The 23,655-nt window shown below is 41.0% G+C and overlaps 1 protein-coding gene across 7 annotated transcripts in view; it reads right to left on the bottom strand.

The window, feature by feature from the left end:
* The window catches only part of GRIA3 (glutamate ionotropic receptor AMPA type subunit 3), a 200,103-nt gene that overhangs the window by 20,563 nt on the left and 155,885 nt on the right, over positions 1–23,655 (bottom strand). For 4 of the 7 annotated variants that reach the window (XM_042478101.1, XM_042478099.1, XM_042478097.1 and 1 more), the window contains exons 12-13: positions 22,102–22,300; positions 14,826–15,073 (exon numbers count right to left, since the gene is read on the bottom strand). In XM_042478101.1, the coding sequence (XP_042334035.1) occupies positions 14,826–15,073; positions 22,102–22,300 (447 nt within the window). Of the gene's footprint in view, positions 1–14,008; positions 14,124–14,825; positions 15,074–22,101; positions 22,301–23,655 lie in introns of all 7 variants that reach the window. The other 3 variants (XR_006104932.1, XM_042478100.1, XM_042478096.1) reach the window with 1 other exon arrangement.

Genomic DNA, 23,655 nt, shown 5'->3' with positions numbered 1-23,655 from the left:
AAGTGTTAAATGCCCTTGATGAGCTCAGATCTGAAGCATCAAGGCATCACATCAGGCGTTCTCTTCTATTTCCATTAATATATTTGTTTCTGTAATTAGTTTCCTTCTGAACAACTGAAAACATTTCTTATTCCATTGCTTTCAAGTGTGCAAATTTAGCCTTTGATCTCTGCCGTTCTCTTGGTGGAATGAAACAGGTTTTTGTCTTTCTCAATGAGATTATGTATTTTTTTTCCAAAACAGAAGTGCATACTGCTAGAATAAAATACATAATAAGCAAGATGGAGACATAAGGATACATCACCAAGGAGTTTATCAGACAAGGGAAATTGGAAGTATAATCCAATGGCAATCTGAATGCAATCATGGGGTTTAATGTTATTGCGTGATAGACCACCAATTTCAGGCAATGGGAAGCCAGTCTGAACGCAATCATGGGGTTTCACATGATTGCGTGAGAGGTGATCACCTGCAATTTCGGGCAGTGGCAAGCTATTTTTGGGCAATGGGAAGTCAGTTCGAAGGCAATTCGAATTCACATAAATTCATTGAACTAGCGAACTCACATGAATGCATTGTGGCCCCACTTTCTTTTCATTCAAAATTAAGAGAAATTCCTCCCGTGTGATAAACTCCCAAGTGTTTCTCCGAAGGAGCATGTCATAAGTGCAGAAGTTATTGGAGCTTGCAAATCTTTGCGTTCACTTCCATGAAAATATTGTTATCTCTTAATAACATCTACCTTCTAGAGTCTACAGCTGTCTTTTTAAAAAATAGCTCATACAAATTAAATTCTGCATTTTACAAGGGAGTAATGCACATGGATTGGATTAAGAAACTCAAGTGGCCAAAAACGGATTGGGTACATAGTGCAAGTTTCAATTTATATTTTAGAGCAACCCCATTGAAATCAATGGAACAAGTTAGTCATAATTCTCAAATGATTTCAAGAGGAAACAAATGCAAACAAGTCTTGATCATCCAAGGATTTCCCTAACTCAGTGGAATCTAGCATAGCCAGCAAGGACCGCCTGAACTCTGGTGTGTCTTGTGTTTCTGGTAATCCTTTTCAGTTGTGAAATTGGCTTGCGCTCCACCTTTATCTTCCACTTTACGCTCTAATCCTCATTACTCTTGCACCCCTTCTCCAGCTTCCCAGCTCCTGGCTCATTCCAGACTGCTCTTCACAACCCACACTTTGTACAGTGCTCCTATCATCCTTTCTCTTCCCTCTCACTTGCCTCCACCTTTAGAAAGGTGTTCCACTGTTTTCTATCCAGAATCCTGTTGGTTACAAAGGCATTAACATTAAGTAAACCTTCTAGTGCTAGACAATGTCTCGAGAGGTGGACAGAAATACCGTGCTTATCCCTGGCACTGGCTGTGACACAAATAAAGAACTTTGCTACTTGATCTTGCAAGTGCTGTTATATATGATTATGTTCTGCATATTATTTTCTATAAATTTGTGTACACTATCAGTGTAGTGGTAACTGTGCTTAATTTCAGAGTCCTCATGCATACTACACTCATTTGTAATCAGAAACTTCTTGTGTTCCTAAGAAAATATTTTTAAAAACTGTGCATACCCAACACATTTTCATGGGTATACTTTAAAATATATCAGAGGAAAAATAATGTTCAAGATCTGTTATAAACTCAGGGGCTATACAGACCGGCACTTTGTGCCGGCCTGTGTGCAAGGTGAGGGCTGAGCATCCTCACATTCCAAGTCCTTACTCTGCCACCCAGGTGTCATTTTGGCACATGCCTTTCTAGATGGCATGTGCCATGATGACGCACCTCCGCTGCAGTGCCCAAATGGCACAATGCAGAAGGGGCATCATAACGCCACGCCACAATGCTTATGATGCCCCTTCCAGGGAGCCACTCGGGGCGGGTTCTTTTTGCTCCCTCCAAGGAGTGGATCGGTGCTGCTGCATGCTATTGCTGCGGCACTGATCCGGGGCAAAAAGGGGCGGCTGCATGCCGCCCATCTGTATAGCCCCTCAGTCTGAATACTTGCTTTTTAAGTTTTGAAAAATCACCTAAGTCTTATCTGTACTGTTGGACTCTTAGATTCAGTTCCTCCTTCTGGCTTGCCATTGTTTGCTTCTGTTGGCCTCTTAGAGAGAAATAATTGGTCAAATGATCCATACTAAATCAAACAGTAGATTACTGTTTTTTTCTGGGTAAAGTAATTTTTTAAGGGAAAGGAGTGAATCTTGTCATTCTATCTTCTATGCGGTACTGCTGAGATATTGTCAGCATATTATCAAATGGTTCAAGCTCCATCAAATTAAGTTGATAAATTCTATTAATTTTTCCTTTATGCTGCACCTTGCTTTAACGATACCCTCTGGAAATTGGTATGTCAGGGTAGATTTTTTTTATCAGCCTATACAGCTATACTAAGTGCAGGGATAGAAAAATCAAAGATACATCTGACAGAGAGCACAAGTTTCTCCTATATAGCCTGATTTCAGAATCTTCAGACAATTCAGAGACAAGAAACCATAACTAAAGATGGGTACCAATTCACATGAGATGAAGTCAGGAACAAAAGAAACTGCCTTATACAGAGTCAGACCATTATTTCATCTAGCTCAGTTTTGTCCACAAAGGCTGCAACTCTCCAGGATTTCATGCAGGATTTTTCAGCCTTACCTAAAAATGACAAGGATTGATTTGAGTATGTGTGTGTGGATGGGTGTCCACATACAAAAAAAATATGTTCTGCCACCAACTTATGACCCTTGAACCAATGGAAGAATGCAAAGTAACCAGGGAAAGAAGTATGCAAAAAAGATCTTGTTGCACCTTTGAGACTAACTGAGCAAAAGACGTTGTAGCATCAGCTTTTGTAGACTTGATCTATTTCCTCAGGAGATTAGTGCAATGGATTTAAAGCGTTATTGCGCAAATCTCCTCAAATGCATGGAGTGAACTGGTTGACGTTTCTATTGTTTTATATGAATTTTGTAGAATGTACACCACTGGCAGGTTTAATTTTTATCGATTTTATTGTTTGTATGTACAGCGCTGTGTAAATCTACAGTGCTATATAAATAAAGTATAAAAATAATAATAATAATAATAATAATAATAATAATAATAATAATAAGGACGTTTAGAATCAGACTGTATGTATAGTCATAGAAATGCAACATTTGATGAGTTTGAAGTGAACGTATCACCTCACCCACAAGTTTTACATTTTTGTGGTTATTCATAAAGTCTGAGGAAGGAGACCAACGCTATGAAAGCTTATGTTACAACTTCTTTTACACAGTTAGTCTCAAAGGTACTACAAAGGTACTACATACTGATATTCCAGACTAACATGGCTATGTCTGTGAATCCCACCCACAGCTGTATCTATATTTACAGTTTAACAATGACATAGGATAGGCGATGTAACCATAGAAATGAACTGTTTACTTACCCTAGTCCTTTAGCCAAGGAAGAACAGCAATTTGTCACTTGATATTTCAGTATAATTAATCTGAATGCACCCACATATATGCACCCACATATATACAAGCAATATTAAAAGAGCTGTTAGTTACAACATCAAGTTAATGATTTACAAAATCTTTAAATAAGCTAAGTTTCTACTAAGTAAGCTAAGTAAACCTGGTCTTTCCTGGTCAACACAAAAGTCTTGACTTTGCTTGATGTGCTATTAGAAAAAGTCACATAGACGTATACAGATGGCCATTTACTAAGTGGTAACTTTGTACTGAAAGGGACCATTTAATAAGCTGGTTGAACTTGCCCAAAGAGAATAAGCTCTCTGACCATACTTCTGTCATTACTACCAAATGATGTGAGTAACTCTACCACATGTCCTCACTCTATGAACCCTGGGCAAAAGCAGCAGAGCAAATCATTATCTTACTAACTGGTGTTGACATTATAGACACCCCGCTTCTCAATGAGTTTACAGATACTATAGGTGGATGCTGAGGATAGGCTGACCATGCAACAAATGCATGACCATTTAGATCACCACTTGGTAAAATGGCCCTTCTAGTTCAAGGATAATAAAGACAGCCACATTTCCTAATGATTTCATCACCCGGGAGTGATTTGGTAGTTTGTTTGGGCTCAGAGTAATAAGCTACTCCTTGACAAATTGTTGCCTGTACTCGGGTCTAAAAACACAAATCCAACTGTGGAGAAAAAAAACAGTTCTGAACAGACTGACGGTTTGCTAGGATTCCAGAGCGTGTGGATGCTGTGGCATCCTGGGGCCAATCCTAGGTTTCCAGAGCACGCAGCATCCACATGCTCTGGAATCCTAGCATGTATGGGCGGTGCCATCTTTATGCAGTGCTGTCCATACCGTGTGTGTCCATGACACAAGCGCAATGCAGCGTCCACATCTCCGGGTGTTGCGCTTCTGTCATGGACACATCACAGTGTGCCAATGGCGCACTGATGACATCATCCATGTGCACCAAGAAGAGACCGTTTTTTCCAGGTTCTTTTTGGTCCGGAGGGATGCCGTGCGGTTTGTCTGCTGCAGCGTCCCTCCAGAGGAAAACTGGGCGCCTCCAGCCCGTCCTTTGGGGACAATCTGGAGAGCCCCACATGCACTCTATCATAAAGCTGCACTGCACCTCACAAAGAAAAGATGTGAAAATGGCTTAATCTAAAGCCCAGTTATCAGTTTCATGGGGACTGGAAACAACTCGAGGAGGTTTCAAATGTGTGCATCTTTCTCTCTGTTGCTTGTGCAGTGTAGAATTTCTAGCATTTTAGAATCCCTCTGCTCAGATTTAATCAGCCTGTCACTTTATTATTATCAATACTTCACAAGAGTGACAAGCACAGAGTGGGTGGAAATGTGGGGGTTATTAATACTTATTTAAGGTTGTCCTAAGAACTTGGCATAAAAGATTAGTGTAGGTAGGTACAAAATTACAAAGTGGCAAGCGTGAGATGTGAGAGGAACAAAGTATCTGAAGAAAGAGGAAGGCGGCCTCCCATGAAGGGAAAGAAAACATTTTTGTCATTAAGCAGACATTTGACTCTATTTTTAGTACATTATTTAGAAGAAAGCTTTGCTGATTTAATAGAACATCATGGCAGCAATCCAGCAGTGTCAGGTCTCTGACATGGATGCAAGAAGGTGTGCATGTGTGCCAGGTTGTTTCACATGTTTTTGCAATCCATTACTTCTTTGCTGAAAGCTCATTTTTTGGAATGAGTTAACTCCCTCTAGGCTGCAGACAAGATCAAGGAAAAGTAGGGATCTTTATGGAACTTTTCTTAATTAGGCCACCATCTTTAGGACTGGAAATGAACATTGTTTGGTTTTTAAAAACATGGTTTGAGAAAGCTTAATTACTTTGAACCTTTGTGTGTAACTGCTGGAAAGGTGCCTTGAGTAGTTTTCCCTACTCAAGGGAAATATCTAATGTTCCCAAAGAACAGACTAATACAATACAATGTAGACATTTTGAGTTTTCAAGGCCTGAGGGTCAGGCATGTCCAGGGTTGCTAAGACCAGTCAAATATTTTAGTAGTAGTAGTAGTAATTATTATTATTTGAGATCCATTATTAAAATGTGTTTTTTAAGCTTTTTGATAGCCTTTCCAGTGCAATCCAACTTTCTAATGTAAATGGGCATGGTAAATGTTGTATTTTGAACATATGAACTTTGTATATTGCATATTTTGTAACTGGACACTGTTTTGGAACCTTCAGTTCTAAGGACCTTTACAGACTGGCCTGAAAGGATGGCATGGGGCAGGGTTGGGGCACAGCATCTTGACGACGCACACCTGACTTTGCCACCCCAGATGCTGCACTCCACTCTATATAGTGCGCAGCATCATGGTGTGCCTCTGGTGCTGCATCCAGATGACACAGTGCTGAAGGGGCACCATATAGCCATGCCGCCACAGCTATGGTGCCTTTTGAGTAGCCGCTTTTTCCGTGCAAAAAGTAGCCCCTTTTTCTGGCTCCTCGAAAAGTGGGATCAGGACCTCAGTGTGAAGTTGCCATCTGTCAAGGCCCTAGGTTCTCTATCCCACTACCTAATTATAGCACTTTGATACCACTTTAATTCCCATGACTGCATCCTACAGACTCTCAGGATTTGTTGTGATGCACTAGATCTCGCTGGCAAAGAATCCTATGTTCTTCATGAAATTGCAGCTTCCAGAATTCCCTAGGATGAGCCCATGACAGTTAAAGCAGTATCAAAGGCCCAGTACAGATGGGCAAAAAGCGGCGGTCTGTGGGTGAGATGAGGGCTGAGCGTCCCCATGCTCACAACCTTCCCCGTGCTGCCCGGGTGCCATAATTGCTCACACCCATCCATACAGGCTGTGTAGCGATGACATTCATGCGCCGCAGCATCCAAAGCGCACTGACAGGAATTTACAAACAGGACTTCCTAGCACTATCAGTCAATGACCGAAAGGCATCATGCACCTAGCCTGTCTTTTCTTCCTTACCAGATTTCTTTTTTCAGGTAAGCAAAACAACAGAAGAAGGTTACAAACAGAGGACAATGGTCGCCATCCTGCTGGGTCAGTCCTAATGACAGTAGATTCATCAAATCAAATGGTGAGTCAATACTTATATAACTCCGTGTGAATCAATGGGTCTAGTCTATTTGGGAATATGGACAGGTTTCAGGTTGATGATATCTGGGCTGTACTTCAAATTTTGTCAGTGAGGCAGGACAACTTCATGATAAAAGCCTTGTTTAGAAACACTCCAGTTCACCTAAGAAAATTGACAGCAGTGTAGGAAAGTTCTCTACCTCCTCAATCTGCCTCTTGCAAAATTACGAAGCTAGACCTGAAGTGTTTCCTCGAAGGGCAGGCAATCTCAGCAAAAACATCCAAAACATACAAAATACAAAAAACAAAAAACAAACCCACACTCTCTTGAACAACCACAACTGAACTCTCTTATTTGCAGCAGGGAATAGATGCTTTTAAAGTGTTGGATATGAAAACACTACAGCCTGGAATATTAAATGGGTATAAACATGCCACTTTAGAAAGAGAAACTATTTGGAGCAAAAGCTACCAACACTGCCAAAAGATGTGCACAAAACACATAATGTTCCAAGAGGGGCAATTCCCCCCTCCCCACACTACCAGACACATAAAAACAAAACCCAGTATTTTTTATCCTTAAAAAACAACAACAACACACTCAACTGCACACCAGCCTTTAAGCTTTTTGAAAGAGCTTCTGTTAATTTCTTCAGGGGCACGAGTCGGCATCTGGTGCAAACAACTGGCTTGACCCATATTATATTCCCAGGTGACATGGCCTGGATGATGGAGGCTTAAGACATGAAAATGACTGCCAGTTCTTAAAAGCAGCTTTCTGCTCCAAAGCAAGCAAACAAACAAGCAAACAAACAAACAGGGGACATTTGCAGGCTCTGAACAGGGAAAGAAAGGTTCTTATCTCCATCTTTATTTTATATCATCAGTAAACATGCCAGCTTAATGTTTCCCAATGAAGAGTTTGTTTGATCAGCTCTGGCATACAAAGGCTCCTTCAGATCATAGAACTCCTCCAGTGTACCCAATGGTTGTTTGCTTGTTGTTCTTATTCTTCTCCACCCCATAGATACCCCATTGCATAATGAAGCTGAAGCATTCATTGCTGTATGCAGCAATTGTTGCTGTCAGCTTGGAAGCCTCTAGACAAGGACTGGACATGTTCAAGGAAGACAAGACTATAGCGAAAACCCTGCTGAACTTGACTGCAGATTCAGTTAGTCTAAGTTCAAAGATTTGATGTAGATTGGGTTGGTGTCTTAATGCATGTATAAATCCCCCCATGGAAGCAATTGGACTGATGTAGTGGGATGCTTTTGTCTGATGCAGTATTCAGTTCAAGGATGTGGAAGGTGCACCTGAATGCTCATGCCCATGCCCATTTGTATGCATATTCAGTTACACAAGGTCACAACTCACAAATGAGGTGGTGTTGGACAACTGTCATGGAACTCCATGAGCCTAAAATTACCCTGTCTCCTGGATCCAGAATTTGGGTCTTGGTCTGCATTTCACAGTGAACTTAGGGTGCACCTACACTGTGGAAACAATGCAATGTGACACCACTTTGCTGTAGTTCCATCCTGTGGAATCCTGGGATTTGTAATTTTACAGTGTGCCCACGCCATACGTGGGTGCGCTTTACGCAGCTTTAGCCTTACACAAAATGTTAAGCTACCGAAGTATAATGGCATGCATGCCTGTGGCGCACACTCCATGCAGCACACGGGAATGCTCCCCCATAAAAACAAATGGTGTTTGAGCATTCACATTTTCCCCCATACTCTGGAACGGATCCCACGCGTATAGGGAGGGCCCACTGTACAAGGTCTTTACCTTCTATGCCAAAGAGTGCTGGTACCTCACAAAACAGCAAAGCCCAGGATTCTGTAAAATGGAGCCATGGCAGTTAAAGTGGTGTCAAACTACATTATTTCTACAGTGTAGATGCACCCTGAAATGAAAGGCCATATATTTCCCACCCCTGAAACAAAGTATTGTCCTTTTTAAAACAGGAAAGCTGACCATGCCATTGTAGGATGTAACAATGGAAGTCATTTAGTGTAAAAGACTGCTCCATGTTGGACTTATAACACAGCATGCAACTACAGCACCCCTGACAGGTGGCCATCCACCATTTGTTTGAAGACCTCCAGTGCCTATTACATCCAAGGTATATTGGCCAACATATCTTACTATTAAGATGTTTGGCTCTTTGACTGCCAGTTACCTTACATCATTGATATCTTTATCTGCTTGGCAAGCATGACTAGAATCTGAACAAATACAAAAAAAGGAAATATGATATGGCTGCCTTGCTATGTCTGGTGTACAGATATGCTGCTAGAGATGAGATGATGAAATGGGTCCTAGTGGATCAGATCGAAGGCTTATCTAGTCCAGTACCTAGCCTAGTTTTCTACAGTGGTCAATTCCACCAGAAAGCACATATGTACAATGTCAGAGCACTATTCCTTTCCCACAGTTCTTGCCTACCAACTGGTATTATGAGACCGACGTCTGGCGGTATCTGGTTACATGTTGTACAGTTAGCACTAATGAATGCCTGGAAGGGGGAGAGGAATGAAGCCATAGCAAAGCTACATTTCAAACGTAATGCAATGAATGGGAATGAAGTCCTATTCCATATTGATGTACTGAGTAAAAATGTATAGAAATTTTAAAGAGTTACTTTTAAAGGACTTTTCAGGAGCATTTCAACAGGGATTTTCCACGTTTTATGCCTTTCTTTTATCAGTTGCAGGTTTTCAATATTTTTTAAGAAAAGAAATGTAATGGAAAAGGAACAAAGAACACAACTACTGTATAACAAGCTACTTTTAAGAACATTGTAAGGAGTGATTTTATTGAATTATTCTGTAAGTATTATAGCAAGTAAAGGGAATAAATTAATTTTTAAAAGTAACTTCCTAAACTCTATCCGTTACATACTCCATCTGCACCAGAAAATATGGCATAGTTATAGTAGCCATAAAGAGCCTTCTTGAGTTATGCAAGAGCAATAATGTCTCTTCATACAGAACAACTTGAAAAACAAAAATGAGAAAGTGACTGTAAGGCTGAAATAAGATAAGAGCCATATTGGGGAAAAAACACAGATAAAAATAGTTTGCCTAGACAGAGAAAAATCTGAAAGCTTCCAGTGATTTCAAATTAAGTTAAGGATGTACAAAACATTCTGAGCCTTATTTTGAAACATCTTGACATGTTCTGCCGATAAGATAACAGATAGAACATCATCAGGAAACATATTCAGAGGTAGCTGTGTTGACCATTTCTGAAGTTACTGTACTTTAGTTGGAACATCAGAACAAGATACAAAGGGCACAGTTTGAAAATGATGGTTGGAATCCTGTTAGTGAGTCACAACTGGAGTAGACTCATTCAATGAATTGTTGAATAGTAAGTCAACAAGTAGCTAAATCCTATTGATTCAATGGGTCAACTTTAGGTAGGACTAGCAACAGAGTCAGCATGGTGTAGTGGTTTGAGTGTAGGACCAGGACCCTGGAGATCAGGGTTCGATTCCTCACTCGGCCATGGAAAGCCATTGGGTGAGCTTTGGTGAATCACATACTCTCAGCCCCAGAAAACTTTATGATATACTGTATTTGCCTTAGGGTTGCCATAAGTTGGAAACAACTTGAAGGCACACAGCAACAACAAAGCAGCAGAATTCAGGCAAGGGTTTGCTCCTTACTAGTGAGTTTATAGGACTGCCCTAGGCATTCATTGCTCGATTGTTGCCACTGAATGTTTTTGTAAGATTTAAGTTTTTGTAAAGTTAAGTTTTATTGCTGGGCTTCCAAGCCAGAGTTGATGATACTGTGTTATTAAATAAGTTGCTGCATTCCATGTGCTATCAGATTTCATGCATGAACCTTAAAGGTTAAAAAAAAAGTCCCCTTCAGACTCAAAAAAAGGCAATGATCTGTTTCAGCAGTGCAATCTTAAGCTAACCTCTGTCACCAGACATTTTTCATAATATGATGGTATGAGTAAGCAGGAAATTAAATAGTTCACATACTCATAGGTAACATTATATTAGGTTGGAATATGGAAAAGGTCTTTGAGCTCAGATGGATACTTGGATATCTTTTTTGCTCCTGCTTTTATTCCTAGGGGTAATGATTAAAGAAAGCTATATAAAATCACCTTTGTTTTAATTTTTGCTGTTATCCAAACATAATTAAAGGAAATAATTATTCCACTTGCTCTGCTGATAAAAGCATCCTTTTTGCAGAGAAATGCAAGAGGGAAGTGCACTACCCGCCTCTGCAGTCCTCATCAATAATCTTACCACAAGTGAGTTGATTAACTATAGAAGGTGATTATAAGTTTTTAAATTCTTTTAAAGGAACAGATTGTGTGTGTGTGTGTGTGTGTGTGTGTGTGTGTGTGTGTGTAGGACAGCAATCCAGAAAATTTAATGGACTCCTTTAGGAGTAATACTTCTCAATTAAAGGACATAATTCCAGAAACACCTCCTTTCCTGGCAGGTTTGATAGATATGACAAAGGGTTTGGTAAGTTATATTTAAGGAGGTTGAAGGAGCCCACTGTTTCTTAAGCTATCTGGTCTTGGTGAGTGACAGGGATTCCTCCCTCCTCCCTTTGTGCCAGGACCCAGCACCATGTTTGTGCCCATTGTCTACAACTGTTTCTTTCTTTCCTGGAAACCCACTCTGTACTGGTGCCAGTCCACAGACCCTCACTATGAGCAGATCACATAAGGGTGTACTTTGGCACATCTCTCAACCTGGTGTCCTCCAGATGTTACTGAACTATAGCGCTTATAATTCTTGTCCCTATGGGGGTTGTTATAGTCCAACATATCTAGAGGGCACCAGACTGGGGAAAGTGGGCCTGAACAAACTAGGGAGATTATTGCAGCATCTTTGCTCCCATGCTAGATGTGGGATGTAAGCTTAAATAGATAATTTTATTGCACAACCCCCTGCCTGGGCAGTTGGCATCCCTGAATCCAATCCGGGCTTCTCCCACACCTTTGAAAGAATGGGAAAATCTTGTTCTTTAAAAGGTGCAGGAGAAGCCTGGATCAGGTACAAGATGCCTACTGCCTGGGTTTAGGGGTGTGCAATAAAATCTGCACATTTAAAGTTTACGCCTCATGTCTAGCATGGGAGGAAAGGTGGTATGATAATCTCCTAGGTAAGAAGTGAGGTAACTTTGCCCTTCCAGATGCATTGGCTTGTGACTCCCATCAGCTCCGCTTAGCACATTCAATAGTAAGAGATATTGGCCCTGTCTTCACAGGCCAAATAAAGCATCTTCCCCTAGTTTCAACATCAAGTAGTCTTGATGATGCAGGGCCCAGTCCCTGTTTCTGTTCCAAACTGTGTGGTCGATGTCTGGCCAGTTCAACACTAAACACACCATATACCCTTCCTTAAAACAGGGTAACAAAACCTTACGGTTTGCTCTGGATATTCCAGGAAGGTCAGGAGCCCTCCATTGCAATGTCAGGAGGTTGCTTGTAATGTGTCCTGTTATGCTGCTGATGCCAGTGCCACTGGTGCAAGCTGCTTATACTGAGGTCAGAATGAGGTGTGCATCCATGTGATCAATGCTGGGTGCCTTGTTCTGACTTCAGAGTGAGTGACTTGCATCAGTGGCAGCAGATGCACTGGGTGGCATAGCAGGGCATGTGTGCATATAGTCACTCCATTTCAATGGAGGGATGTTGGGGCAGCTTCAGTCCAGAAGACTCCAAACTGATCTGACCAATGTTAGTTAAGTACAAAACATTTGGAAAGCCAAAAGTTCCCCAATTGAAGTCAAAGTGTAGGAAAGAGTAAGGATCTTGCTGGGAGGTCCCTGTTCTTCCTTCTTTTGATGATTACGGACAGTACAGAACAGGGCTATCCCCCTCCCTCCCTTCACAATGACTAAGGTCCAACATTAAGGCTGCATCTGTAAACCACCACCTGTAGAGTTACACATTGTGTTGCATAATCTTGATGCTGAATGGCCAGGTTGCACAGCTGAACTCAGCCAAATGTGCAACCTCATTCATAATGCATACTCATGTGCAACAGGCCTTACTGAAGGCACAACTCTGCTTCCACAGCTTTGAACTGAATGCTGCCATTCTGCATTGGACAAAAATGTCCAACTGCTTCTGGAGGAGACTCTATGCATACATAAGACATAAGGAAGAGTTTAAAGAAGAAGACAAAAGAAGCAAATTGGGATCTCCACACATAAATGCCTGTGTGATAGACCCTGAGTATTGAGCCACACTTAATAGAAAAGGGAAAGATAGATTTAGAAGTGATGTCTATCAATACTGCTATATGAGATCCTCAATTCACTTTTAATTTTTATGTATGGATGTGTGTGTTTGGAGGGAATCGTTAAAAGGTAATAACCTAATAAACTACCTGTGCTTTCAGGTCGATAAACCAGGCTTTGTCCGGTGCCCTACATCCCTCAGACCTCAGAGGTCAGTGGATGAGACATAAGTCACTGTAGCACAACTAATGTGGGATGTTCGCCTGAAGAATGCCAGCACAGTTCACTTGCTGCTCAGGTCTAACCTCTCCAGAACATGGATGTAACAAGTAGCACCCTGAAGAAACTCACAAGTAATTCTCAGCAAAGGTCTCATTCAGCCCTACAAACCAGTGGTTCCCAACCTTTGGTCCTCCATTTGGTTTGGACCTCTGATCCCAAAAGCCCCAGCCGACTTGGCCACCAGTCAGGAACTATGGAAGCTGAAATCCAAAACATCTGGAGGACCACAGGCTGGGAACCACTGTACAATTGCATGTGTCTAAGCTTTCACATAACAACAAATCTAAATATCTGCCTTCTGTTTTTCCCCCAAATAGCCTGCATCCTGTGCTTTAGCAATGCTGACGTGCACCTAGAAATCCCGACAAAACACGCATGGCTGGAAAATGAAGAATGCCTAAAGTATGTATGCAAGAGTGCATGGGGTCTATGTCCCTTCGCACATTCCATTTCTATGGTAGCCCCTCACTCAGGCCCTTAGGGTCCACTGACCTTCAGAGGTCGCATTTCAAGATCTACATTGGGAAGCCTTCCAACTGGATCTTTTTTCCCTATGAAAATCCATCAGCCTGGGGTTTGCACTTCAACATCAGTCCCAAGTGATGAGGATTGATTCAATCTGCTTCTTGCACTCTCTGTTAGTTAAATAAGGGCCCAGATTTGATTGCAATGGTAAGCAGTGCAAAGAAAGAAAAAGAGAGAGACAAGAAAAAAAAAAGGGGGGGGGAGAGAATTGCTCAACTGAATAAGCTACTGGGCAAGCGAGTCACGAGGTTGTGACAATTTCAAGATGGTTTCTTGTCTTTACAGGCTTGTGATGTTTTTGTTTTTCCTTTCCCTGATGCATAAAATAACAGCCTTGCCGATTACTCTTGACTAAGGTACCCGATTGTGGTGACATTGAGGCTGACCTTGGAGTCACCGCCCCCGCTGCCGCACTCTCCTTTGTCGTACCACCATTTGTTTTTCAATTTGTCCAAGAGGCCTTGCTCATTCAGTTTTAATACTGCCAGGTTAACAGCATTTCTTGAAACGATAAAACATAACTCGTAAGAATAATGCAGAGATGCTCGGTTAAAGTCGTTCAAACGTATAAAGAAAGGAGCACAAGGAGGACAAATTGGCCAGAAAGAAAAAATATATTTTTTTTGGTTTTGGTTTTGGTTTGGTTTTTGTTTCGGAGGGAGGTGGAGCTATAGAGAATAACGTGTTTGTTACTACAGCAGATAACGGGGTTAAAGATTAAAAGGTGGCATGGAGGATATCAACATCTGCTCAAAAAATTGAAGTGTGCGGGATGGGGAAATTGTCTTTTGAGAAAAAAAAGAAGTAGAAGTAGAAGTAGAAGAAGTAGAAGAATAAAAAATAATATAAAGGTAACGAGAACACCACATCATGCAATTAACACTCATCACGTATGGCAGTTTTAAACTCGGGCTTTTACCATTTAAATTGAAAAAAGCCACTGGACTGTAAAATTAAAAAAAAAAACAGCAACAAACAATCAGAAAGGACAACACGGAGAGAACATTTAGAAAAAAATGGATGCATTAAAGTCAATGAAACCATAATTTACCGTCTTATTTAACTCCATGTAACACTGTACGATTTTTTTTTGAAAACTGTTTAAGTTTACCTCAAATCCACAAGAAAGAAAAAGACAACACAATACATCAGGGTAGGTGGAATACTATAACAACATGGATATTGTTATATTATTCCACCCACCTTAATGCTGAGCCTTTGGGAGTTGCTACACCATAGCCTTTGGAATCCAGGTTCCCACCAACTTTCATTGTGTCACAGGGCTTTCGTTGTTCAATGTACTCATTCATGGTCGATTCGAGCAGGAAGGCAAACTTCCCCTTTGATTTCCTCACGCGTGCCACTCCGTCTGCTGTGGTTTTGGCAAATACCGATGGTTCTGCCGACTTCATATATGACCACATTTTCTCATAGACAGCTATTTTGGATCTCTGTGTAAAAGAACAGAGAGAGAGAGACAGAAAGGAAGCAAACTATTAACATACTATTTGCCACTCTAGTTTAGAAAGGGAACTCAGGAACTGTAGTGTGTAGCATCTTGTAGCATCTTTGAGACTAACTGAAAGAAAGAAGTTGGCAGCATGAGCTTTCGTAGACTTCAGTCTACTTCCTCAGATGCTTTTGGTGGAGTGGAAAAACGTCGGAGGAAGTAGACTGAAGACTATGAAAGCTCACGCTGCCAATTTCTTTCTTTCGGTTAGTCTCAAAGATGTTACAAGATCTTTCTACATAGTGATTCTACAGACTAACACAGATGTATCTTTGAAGTGAGAACTGTTGGTAAAGCCCATGCTCAAGGTGCATGATGCAGAAATCTTGCTGGTACCTGCAAGGTTCCTATGAGGTTCCTGATGTAAGGATAGTTATTTTGGGGGGAATGAAAGTATTGCCCCCCCCCATGAAATTGTTCCTCAACCCTCAGATTTCTAATAATGAAGTAACTTAAAGTTTCAGCTAAGTATCTGGAACCACAGTTTAGACAGCCAAAGAAAAAGAGCAGGCAAATGATCAACTGAATGCAAATGCAGCAAATTTAATAGTTCTAGGTGGGAATGATTTTCAGTGTTTCACTTTCTGCAGTGCTAGAAATATAGGGAGTGAAGGAACAATTTCATGGAGTGGGCAGAATTCTTCTTTGGGGGAGCAACACCTTAATTTTGCCCCTCCATAACTATACCCCTTATTCTTGCTGACGGTCTTGGGTTTATGTGCTAGTCAGTATGGGAATTACAGATTGCCTGGAAACCTTGTGTACGCTGCTTTGAATGAAAGAAATATGAGTTTTAAATCAGTATTTCCCAATCTAGTATCTAATGCTATCCTCAGTCTCGTCAGTAAGAAGATTTGACATGTTCACTGACAAAGGAATCTCAAGGCTAGGCTATAATTAAGTGTATTACGAGCATTGCTGCAGATTTTTGCACATTCACATCAACAAAGCAGATGGAGGGTCATACATAGGGTTGCCGTAAGTGTCCACTAAAACCCGGGACAAAATGCAGGACAAAATCTAGACCAAACCGTAGGACAACTGCAGGATAAAACTCAGCCCAAAATGTAGGACATTTAAGAAAATGCATACAATAATGCACCTTTCTGTGGATTTCTGTGGATTCTCCAGTAAAAACTATGAAGTCTTTTTCTGTAGAGTTTTAAGGAGTTTCTCTCCCTCCTCCACAAAAAGCCCAAACTCTTGCAAATCACATGTGACCAGGTCACATTTTATTCAACTGAAATGAGGACTAGCCCTCAGTTTTGAACAGGATGGTGACATTTCTGAGACTGCAATGAAGATCTGTATTTTCAAGAGTAAATCACTTATAATTGCTTTCCCCACTCCTTGCAAAGCTAGTGACTATTCCAGCCGATGGCCAATGCCATGTTGTCCCTTGAAAAAGTGGGCTGAATCAGGACAATTGTAGGCTAAACTGTTCATCATCCTAACTGCTGAATTCCCATGCCAAGAAAAAAGGAGATGGGATTTCACAGTCTATTGCATAGATAAAAAAGCAGCCTTGGGACCAGCAGTTTGGCTGATGATTCACAGCAGGAAGGAAGTACTAAGGGTTATAAACCCTTAAACATTAAACTGTTTTAGCAGTAAACATCTTTTTAACATTTTGCAGGATATTAACAAACCTCCCAAGACTCGTAAATGGTTGTGACTCTCCATTTTAAACTTATACACATTATGAGGACCACACTGTCTGACTTTTCCAACCAATAACTGGTTTTATGATTTTTTTAAAAAAAAGTTTTCATTTGTTCTGCTGTGAAACTCTGAGCATAATACACAGCATGACCAAACTTCTCAGAGCACAATACTGTGTGGCTTATGCGCTTCCTCCATGTAATGAGGTGGCTGAAAGATGTCTGTGTGTAGACCTATGTATGCAGAGTTGTCAGATCAAGACTCTCTTAGGCCTTAAGATTTTTCAGGGCAAAAGCTGAGACCTTGGAATGACTCCTTACAATTTTAAGTTACAAGGGAATTCATCTAAATAGACATATAAATAGATATTTTTCTTTATTTTTGGATGTGCAGGTAGCATTATCTTAAAAGGAAGCCATACTATAAGGGCCTAAGACAGCACCTATAGACATATCTAGGCATGGGTGACCTTAGGCAAGTCACACCCTCTCAGCCTCAGGGGAAGGCAATGGGAAACCTCTGAACCAATCTGGCCAGGAAAACCCCATGGCAGGTTCGTCTTAGGGTCACCATAAGTCAGAAATGACTTGAAGGCACACAACAACAAATATTAAAAAATAGTTTAGTTTTTAAAGGTACCTGCTCTTATCCAGTTAATTGGGACACCTTTTGCTGTGATCAGAAATATCTTCTGTCATTTAATCTGTTTCATTGGCAACACATTACAACTGTAATGAGAAGCTATAGATTTTCTTCTAACAAGCACCTATTCATGTGACCCAGCAGAGTTATATAAAGCAGTACAGTACGTTTCAGGGATGGGAATAGTTCTGTCTTGGGCAATGTCATTATCATCATCATGTCATTGTTCTCCCAAAAGTAGAACAGTGAAACAGTGAGTGAGCGTTCCCTGAGGGCCCTGGCTTCTTTGCTCCAGCCATACATTTTGTGCAGCCAAGTTAACACATTATTGGTGTCTTTGCAGCAAACCCATCACTAGTTTACAGTTCATGCATGTCTTCCCTGACCTCCCTCTTGCCATTAGTGCCATCTATAACCAAATATTTCTGAGATGGGGAGTTGGTCATTGTCTTGTTACATTTGCTCATAGGTGCAACATAAACCTCTATGGGATTGAGAGAACAGTTTTTTTCAGGCGGTAAAATCAAAGGGAATAATAACTCCCCGCCAAGGATTTGCAACAAAGTAGTGTGATTTTACTGCTTTTAGGAAAAGGACTCTCCTTATCTAATCCTTTCCTTATCGAGCTATTATTAAGGACTCTCCTTATTTAATCTTCCATAGCCTGCTACTTTAATTGCAATAAATAAAAAGGCTCCTTTCTAATTTGCTTGTCAATGCCACAGATCTAAGCACAAAGTTAGTTAAATTTGGGTATACTGTATCTATACTACACAGTTATAGCAATTTGATACCACTGTAACTGTCATGTCTTTCTTCTTCAGAATTCTGGGGTTTATAGTTTGCTGAGATATTTACAATTCTCTGGTAGAGAGCTCTAGTGAACTCCCTTGATTTGTTGCACTTAAGGTCTTCAGCAAAATTCTAGAGACCTCACCATCAGACTACAGATCCCAGGATACCCTGGGAGAAAGCAAATACACTCAAATTAAATGAAGTGATCTATGGGTTTTATAAATGAATCAGGACAAAACTCGCCTTTTCATTTACAACAATAAAAAGTGGAATTATAATTATGTAGTGTGGATATAGTCTTTGAGTGCTTTGTGTAATACAGTTCTTCCAGTGGTGTCATAGAAAGCTCTAAGACTGAAATGAAGCCTAGCAGTTTCCTGCTACTTCTTGGGTCAAAAGACAGGCTATAACAGCAGCGTCATGTTACTTTTTCTTTCTTTCTTGCAATGCAATATATAGCTTAGCTCTAAGGGTATAAGCTTCGAGTTTCATGGCCACAGGTGGGTTTTGTGGGGTGGATTTTGTACAGTCAGATCTACAAAATGAACAGCCGTAGAAGCAGATCACCGGTCACTGGGCAGTGATTTACCTTCCAAAATGCCTAAGCACAGACTTCATTTAAATGCATCCTAACTTATAGCTGCCAAATAGCTGGTTGCAAAGGTGCTTTGAAATTCTAGATGCAATTCCTGAAAACTGAAAATATTGTACATCCCTGAATTATAGTTGGTTTTAATTCCCCACTTGAAGTTAAATCTTCCCCTTGCTGATCCTGATGTGCTAGTCATGTTTGTTTGAATCTTTAATTAAATACATTAGAACATGTTGATTTTTCTAATCCCCACCAAAGCAATGTATTCCTTTTTTAAAAGCCACTGGCTCCATGACTTTGATGAATTTGAAAGAAAAAAAGGGGGGAAAACATGCACATTTCAGCATCATGGTTGGCATTCAAAATGCTAATATATTTCCAAAGAGAGGTTGTCCATTTCCATCTTCTACCCCACTGGGAGAAACATTCTCTGAAATCAGGATGAAAATTGACAACAAGCTACTGATCACCATTTGTAGCATGCTGCCTTCACAAGCACCATATTGCTGCAAAGCGCATAGTGCATTGCGAGGTAGAAATAAGTACCGTAGTTATCATCAAAACTATGAAAGGAACAGAAGCCTTTGGCTGGTAGATAATTTGCCATTGGAAAGCTACAGAAAGTCAGCCATTTTTTGGAACGTTAAGTCTGGCCTCCTGGTACCTATACAAGTGAGAACATCCGATCGTGAGGATTCAGGGGGTCCTTTTATTTTTGTGTTCTTTTGGAAAAGAGGAACATTTGACCTACAGATTTTGAGCATTGCTTGCCATCAGACCATTATGATGCTAGGAGAAAAGCCAGCATTGTAAAACAAGTTGCAGGCTTAATCATGCCCAGCATGGAAAGGGAGGAAATTCATTACCATCTGCTCAAACAAAATGAGTTGCTGATATACACTCAGGTTCTAATGCCCCCATTACAAGAAGCATCCCCATTCTTTTAAAAAGATGCCATTAAATGCTTTGCTAAGGCCTCATTCCCACTACCTTTTAAACTGGATTGCAAATCGGTTAGAACCGGTTCAAACAACCCTGGTTCCCACTTAATTGAAATCACTGAAGTGATTCCGATAGGGGGGTCATGCTCCAGACCCATTTAACCTGTCTTTTTGACGCTGATTTTTTTCCACTTCTTTTTCGATAAATTGATTCCATGCAAGTGTGAACCACAAGTGGGTCAGAATCGATTCAACTTTCTCTTCGGCCGTCTGGAACCGAATCATTTTGAATCTATTCATTTGTGAACGGGAACCACAAGTGGGTTATTTTGATGCTAGAAAATGACAGAAAATGTGATCAGATCAAGTATAGTATAAACCACGATCTGATGTCGAATCGATCCATTGAGCATAAGAACCTAGACTAGCTTTTTAAACATATTTTGGCTTCGTTGCACACTTTCAAGTATATAAAGCTGGGGGGGAGTATGTTCTATGGGTCACATGCACTATGTAGGGCCATGTTTGACCCCCAATTTAATGCTTCCAAATGTGAAGGGGCAAATTTCTATGTTTTTTGTGACCAGGAGAGGCCTTTTTTCCCCAATAAGAAGTGACTCAGGTGTCAATTTTGGGTCATCTCTTATTGGAAAACAGACCTCTCCTGGATCCAGGAAGAACTTAAAACATGCTGAAATTGTTCCATCTGGACAACTGGTGGTAAAAAAAAAGGTCAAATTTTTAGGAGGGTTCTTTTGGCTAAGAGGGGACAGTATACAGATGTGACTCTCCAACATCACCACTAAGGATGACAGTTGAATGAGACAGCTTTAAGCCTGAGGAAAAAACTACAGCATTTGAATCTGTTTCATTTTGAATAAAAAACATGACAAATGTGTATCAAATGCTGCATGAGGTAAAGAAAGTTTAGTGCAGAGTAGTGCAGAGTATTTTGACTTCAGAGCTGCCCATATCTCTCCTGGGAATTTATCAGACAAGGGAAATTGGAAGTATAATCTGAACACAATCATGGGGTTTAACGTTATTGCATGATAACCCACTATACACAAATTCGGGCAATGGGAAGTCAGTCCGAGCGCAATCATGGGGTTTCAAGTTATTGCGTGATAGACTACCACATGCAAATTCGGCGAATGGCATGCTGTTTTTGGGCAATAGGAAACCAGTTCGAACGCAATGCACATTCACGTAAATTTGCTGAACTAGCGAATTCACGTGAATGTGTTCTGGCCCCACTTTCTTTTCATTTGAAATTAAGAGAAACTCCTCACGTGTGATAAAGTCCCCGGTTACTGGATCTCCATTCCTGTGCCAGGGCAGCTGTTGGCATGTGTGCCCTGCTAAGTCACCTTGTCCATAGACCACCACCATGGATTTCATATTTCTGAGGTCAGAATGGGGCACCCAATGACAGTCACATGGCTGTGCACCTTGTTCAGACCTGAGAGTGAGCAATTGGTGACAGTGGCAGATGTGCAGGACAACTCAGTGGGACGGACACACATGCAGACAGCTGTTCCGTTCCGGGGTGGAAGGCTTCAGGTCTTCCCAGAAGATCTGGAGTAAGAGATAAATCTTTTTAATGCATGTTAAGGTGTTATACCCCAAATTCATGCTGAATTTGCTGGGCATCATTCAAACTGTTTGCACCAGAATCTGGGGAGATTATTGCACTACCCTTTTCCATCCTTCCATCCCAACCTTGGCGCAGGATGAAAACTTTTAAGTACGGATTTTATCTCACACTTCTGTGCCCAGGTCAGAGGCATTCCATACCTGATCATGGAAGCCCATACCCAATCTGGACTTCTCCGGCACTTTTTGAAAGAACGGGAGCTCCTTGTTCTTTGCAAAGAACAGGAGAAGTCCAGTTCACGTACAAGATGCTTCCAACCAGGGCATGGAGGTGTGCAATAAAATTCATGCTTAAAAGTTTTAATTCTGCACCAAGGTCGGGACGGAAGGATGGGAAAGGGAAGTACAACAATCTGCAGGGTTTGAGCCATGTGTTACCTGAACTGGACACAACCACAATGGGCCTTTTCACCCATGCAAACAAAGCCCAAGTAGACCCTTGGAATCAGCCTACATGTTGATGTACCATTCAAAAATTGATTCAATGGCTTTATCCTTAATGTGACTCATCAAGAAGATCCAGGCTACTGTCTATATTCAGAAGTCAAGAGAGGACAGCAAGGACAGGGGTTGCATTTTCTCCTGCCTTCACAAGTTCAGATACTTAAGAATTTCACGACACCATTTTGGCTTTAAGAACAGTAACTTTAAAAAACAAACAAACCACAACATGAAACTTACTCTAAAAAATTCTTTGGTTGATCCTGAATCCAAAGTTCCATAGGCTATTTCAGTCTGCTTAGCCAGGTCCTCAGCACTTTCTATGGGTGACACCATCCTTTCCACTGTGAGGAAAGCCGCAAGGTTGGCAGTATAGGAAGAGATAATGATGAGAGTGAAGAACCACCAGACACCTCCGACAATTCGCCCTGAGAGAGATCTAAGAAAGAGGAGATCTGGTTATAATCACTTGAAGGTGGTCTCCAGTCTCCTTTGGAAAGAGAAATCACAGGTTGCCAAGGGCTGGTAGGAGAGGACATAAAGATGCAGATGCCAGTGTTGCCCTTAGAAGAGACCACAGTTTTATCAATAATCATGACACTTAACCCTACCCACCCCTCTTTAAAAAAACTATATGGAAGCTCAGTGGGGAAGAAAAGGTTAGAAAACTTACTAAGTTACACAAGTGGGCTGGCATGGCTAGCTACGCACTAGATACCCTGGAATTTCTAGTGTCAACTTGAGCCACACCTAATGGCAGTCAGTTCCTTCAGGTGTAAAGATACCCACCTTGGCTATCATATTTCAGACAGCTGTATCTAGTGTTCAGTGATAGAATTTGAGCATTTGTTCTCATTCTCCTGCTATAGATGTATGCCAGCTTAGTATGATTTGGCTTGCTTCTCCAAGCATGTTTCACTGAATATCCCGATAAGCCTAGTTTACATGGCTGAGCTGGGATTTGAACTCTCATCTTTAGAGTTGTATTCCAACATCGAAACGACCACACTCTCTGGCTTGCAATATGCATTTTATGTATTTTGGTCAACCCAATAAAGGAATCACTGTTTTGTGGATTTTGGATGTTATTGTCCAGATCTATTTTGCTGTTCTATGTAAATAAACATGTAATATATTCAATGGATAGAACTGTGTGCCTTAAAAAAGGAGGTAAGAAAAGAAAACAGCTGGAGCAAGCCTTCCTGATCTGTCCCTATTGGGACTCTGAGAATCCAAAACCAATGCAAAATACTATGTTAATTAGAATTTGCATGTCTAAAACCCACTGTTCCAAATCATGCATATTCCTATTTAGCAATCTAGTCTCTGGCTGATTTCCATTTCAGCCAGCATTGTTACAGAGAATTGCAAATATTTAGTCTCTTCTTTCCCCTGAGTAAGTTTATAAAAATGCAAAAGAAAATTATAATAAGCCACAGCGTTGTAAGATGCCTTTCTTATCACCAGAAATAGACTAATATGCATTTACTTTTATGACTCAAGATATACTGGGAGGCAGAGAAGCAGCTTCTTTGAATCAACCTGTGCTTTTACTGTAGTCCTATTCAGAAGTCACTGCTCATGTCCTGGATCAAAAAAGGCAGAAGGAATGGAGCTGCACTAGTTAGACCCGTTCAGTGGCATCACTAGCTAGGGTGTCACTTGGTGTGGAGGGCTGCCAGCCAGAAGCCTGCCCCCTTCCCTAGCCCACCAGTTGCCCATCACCTGGCCAGAACCTGGAAGGATTGTTGGACTCCTTTGCCTCCACTCCCTCCCCAGATGCTGCATCACCCT

Source organism: Sceloporus undulatus, chromosome 7 (genome assembly GCF_019175285.1).
Source record: "Sceloporus undulatus isolate JIND9_A2432 ecotype Alabama chromosome 7, SceUnd_v1.1, whole genome shotgun sequence".
NCBI classification, from domain to species: Eukaryota; Metazoa; Chordata; class Lepidosauria; order Squamata; family Phrynosomatidae; genus Sceloporus; species Sceloporus undulatus.
This window is presented reverse-complemented; position numbering and strand designations above follow the sequence as displayed.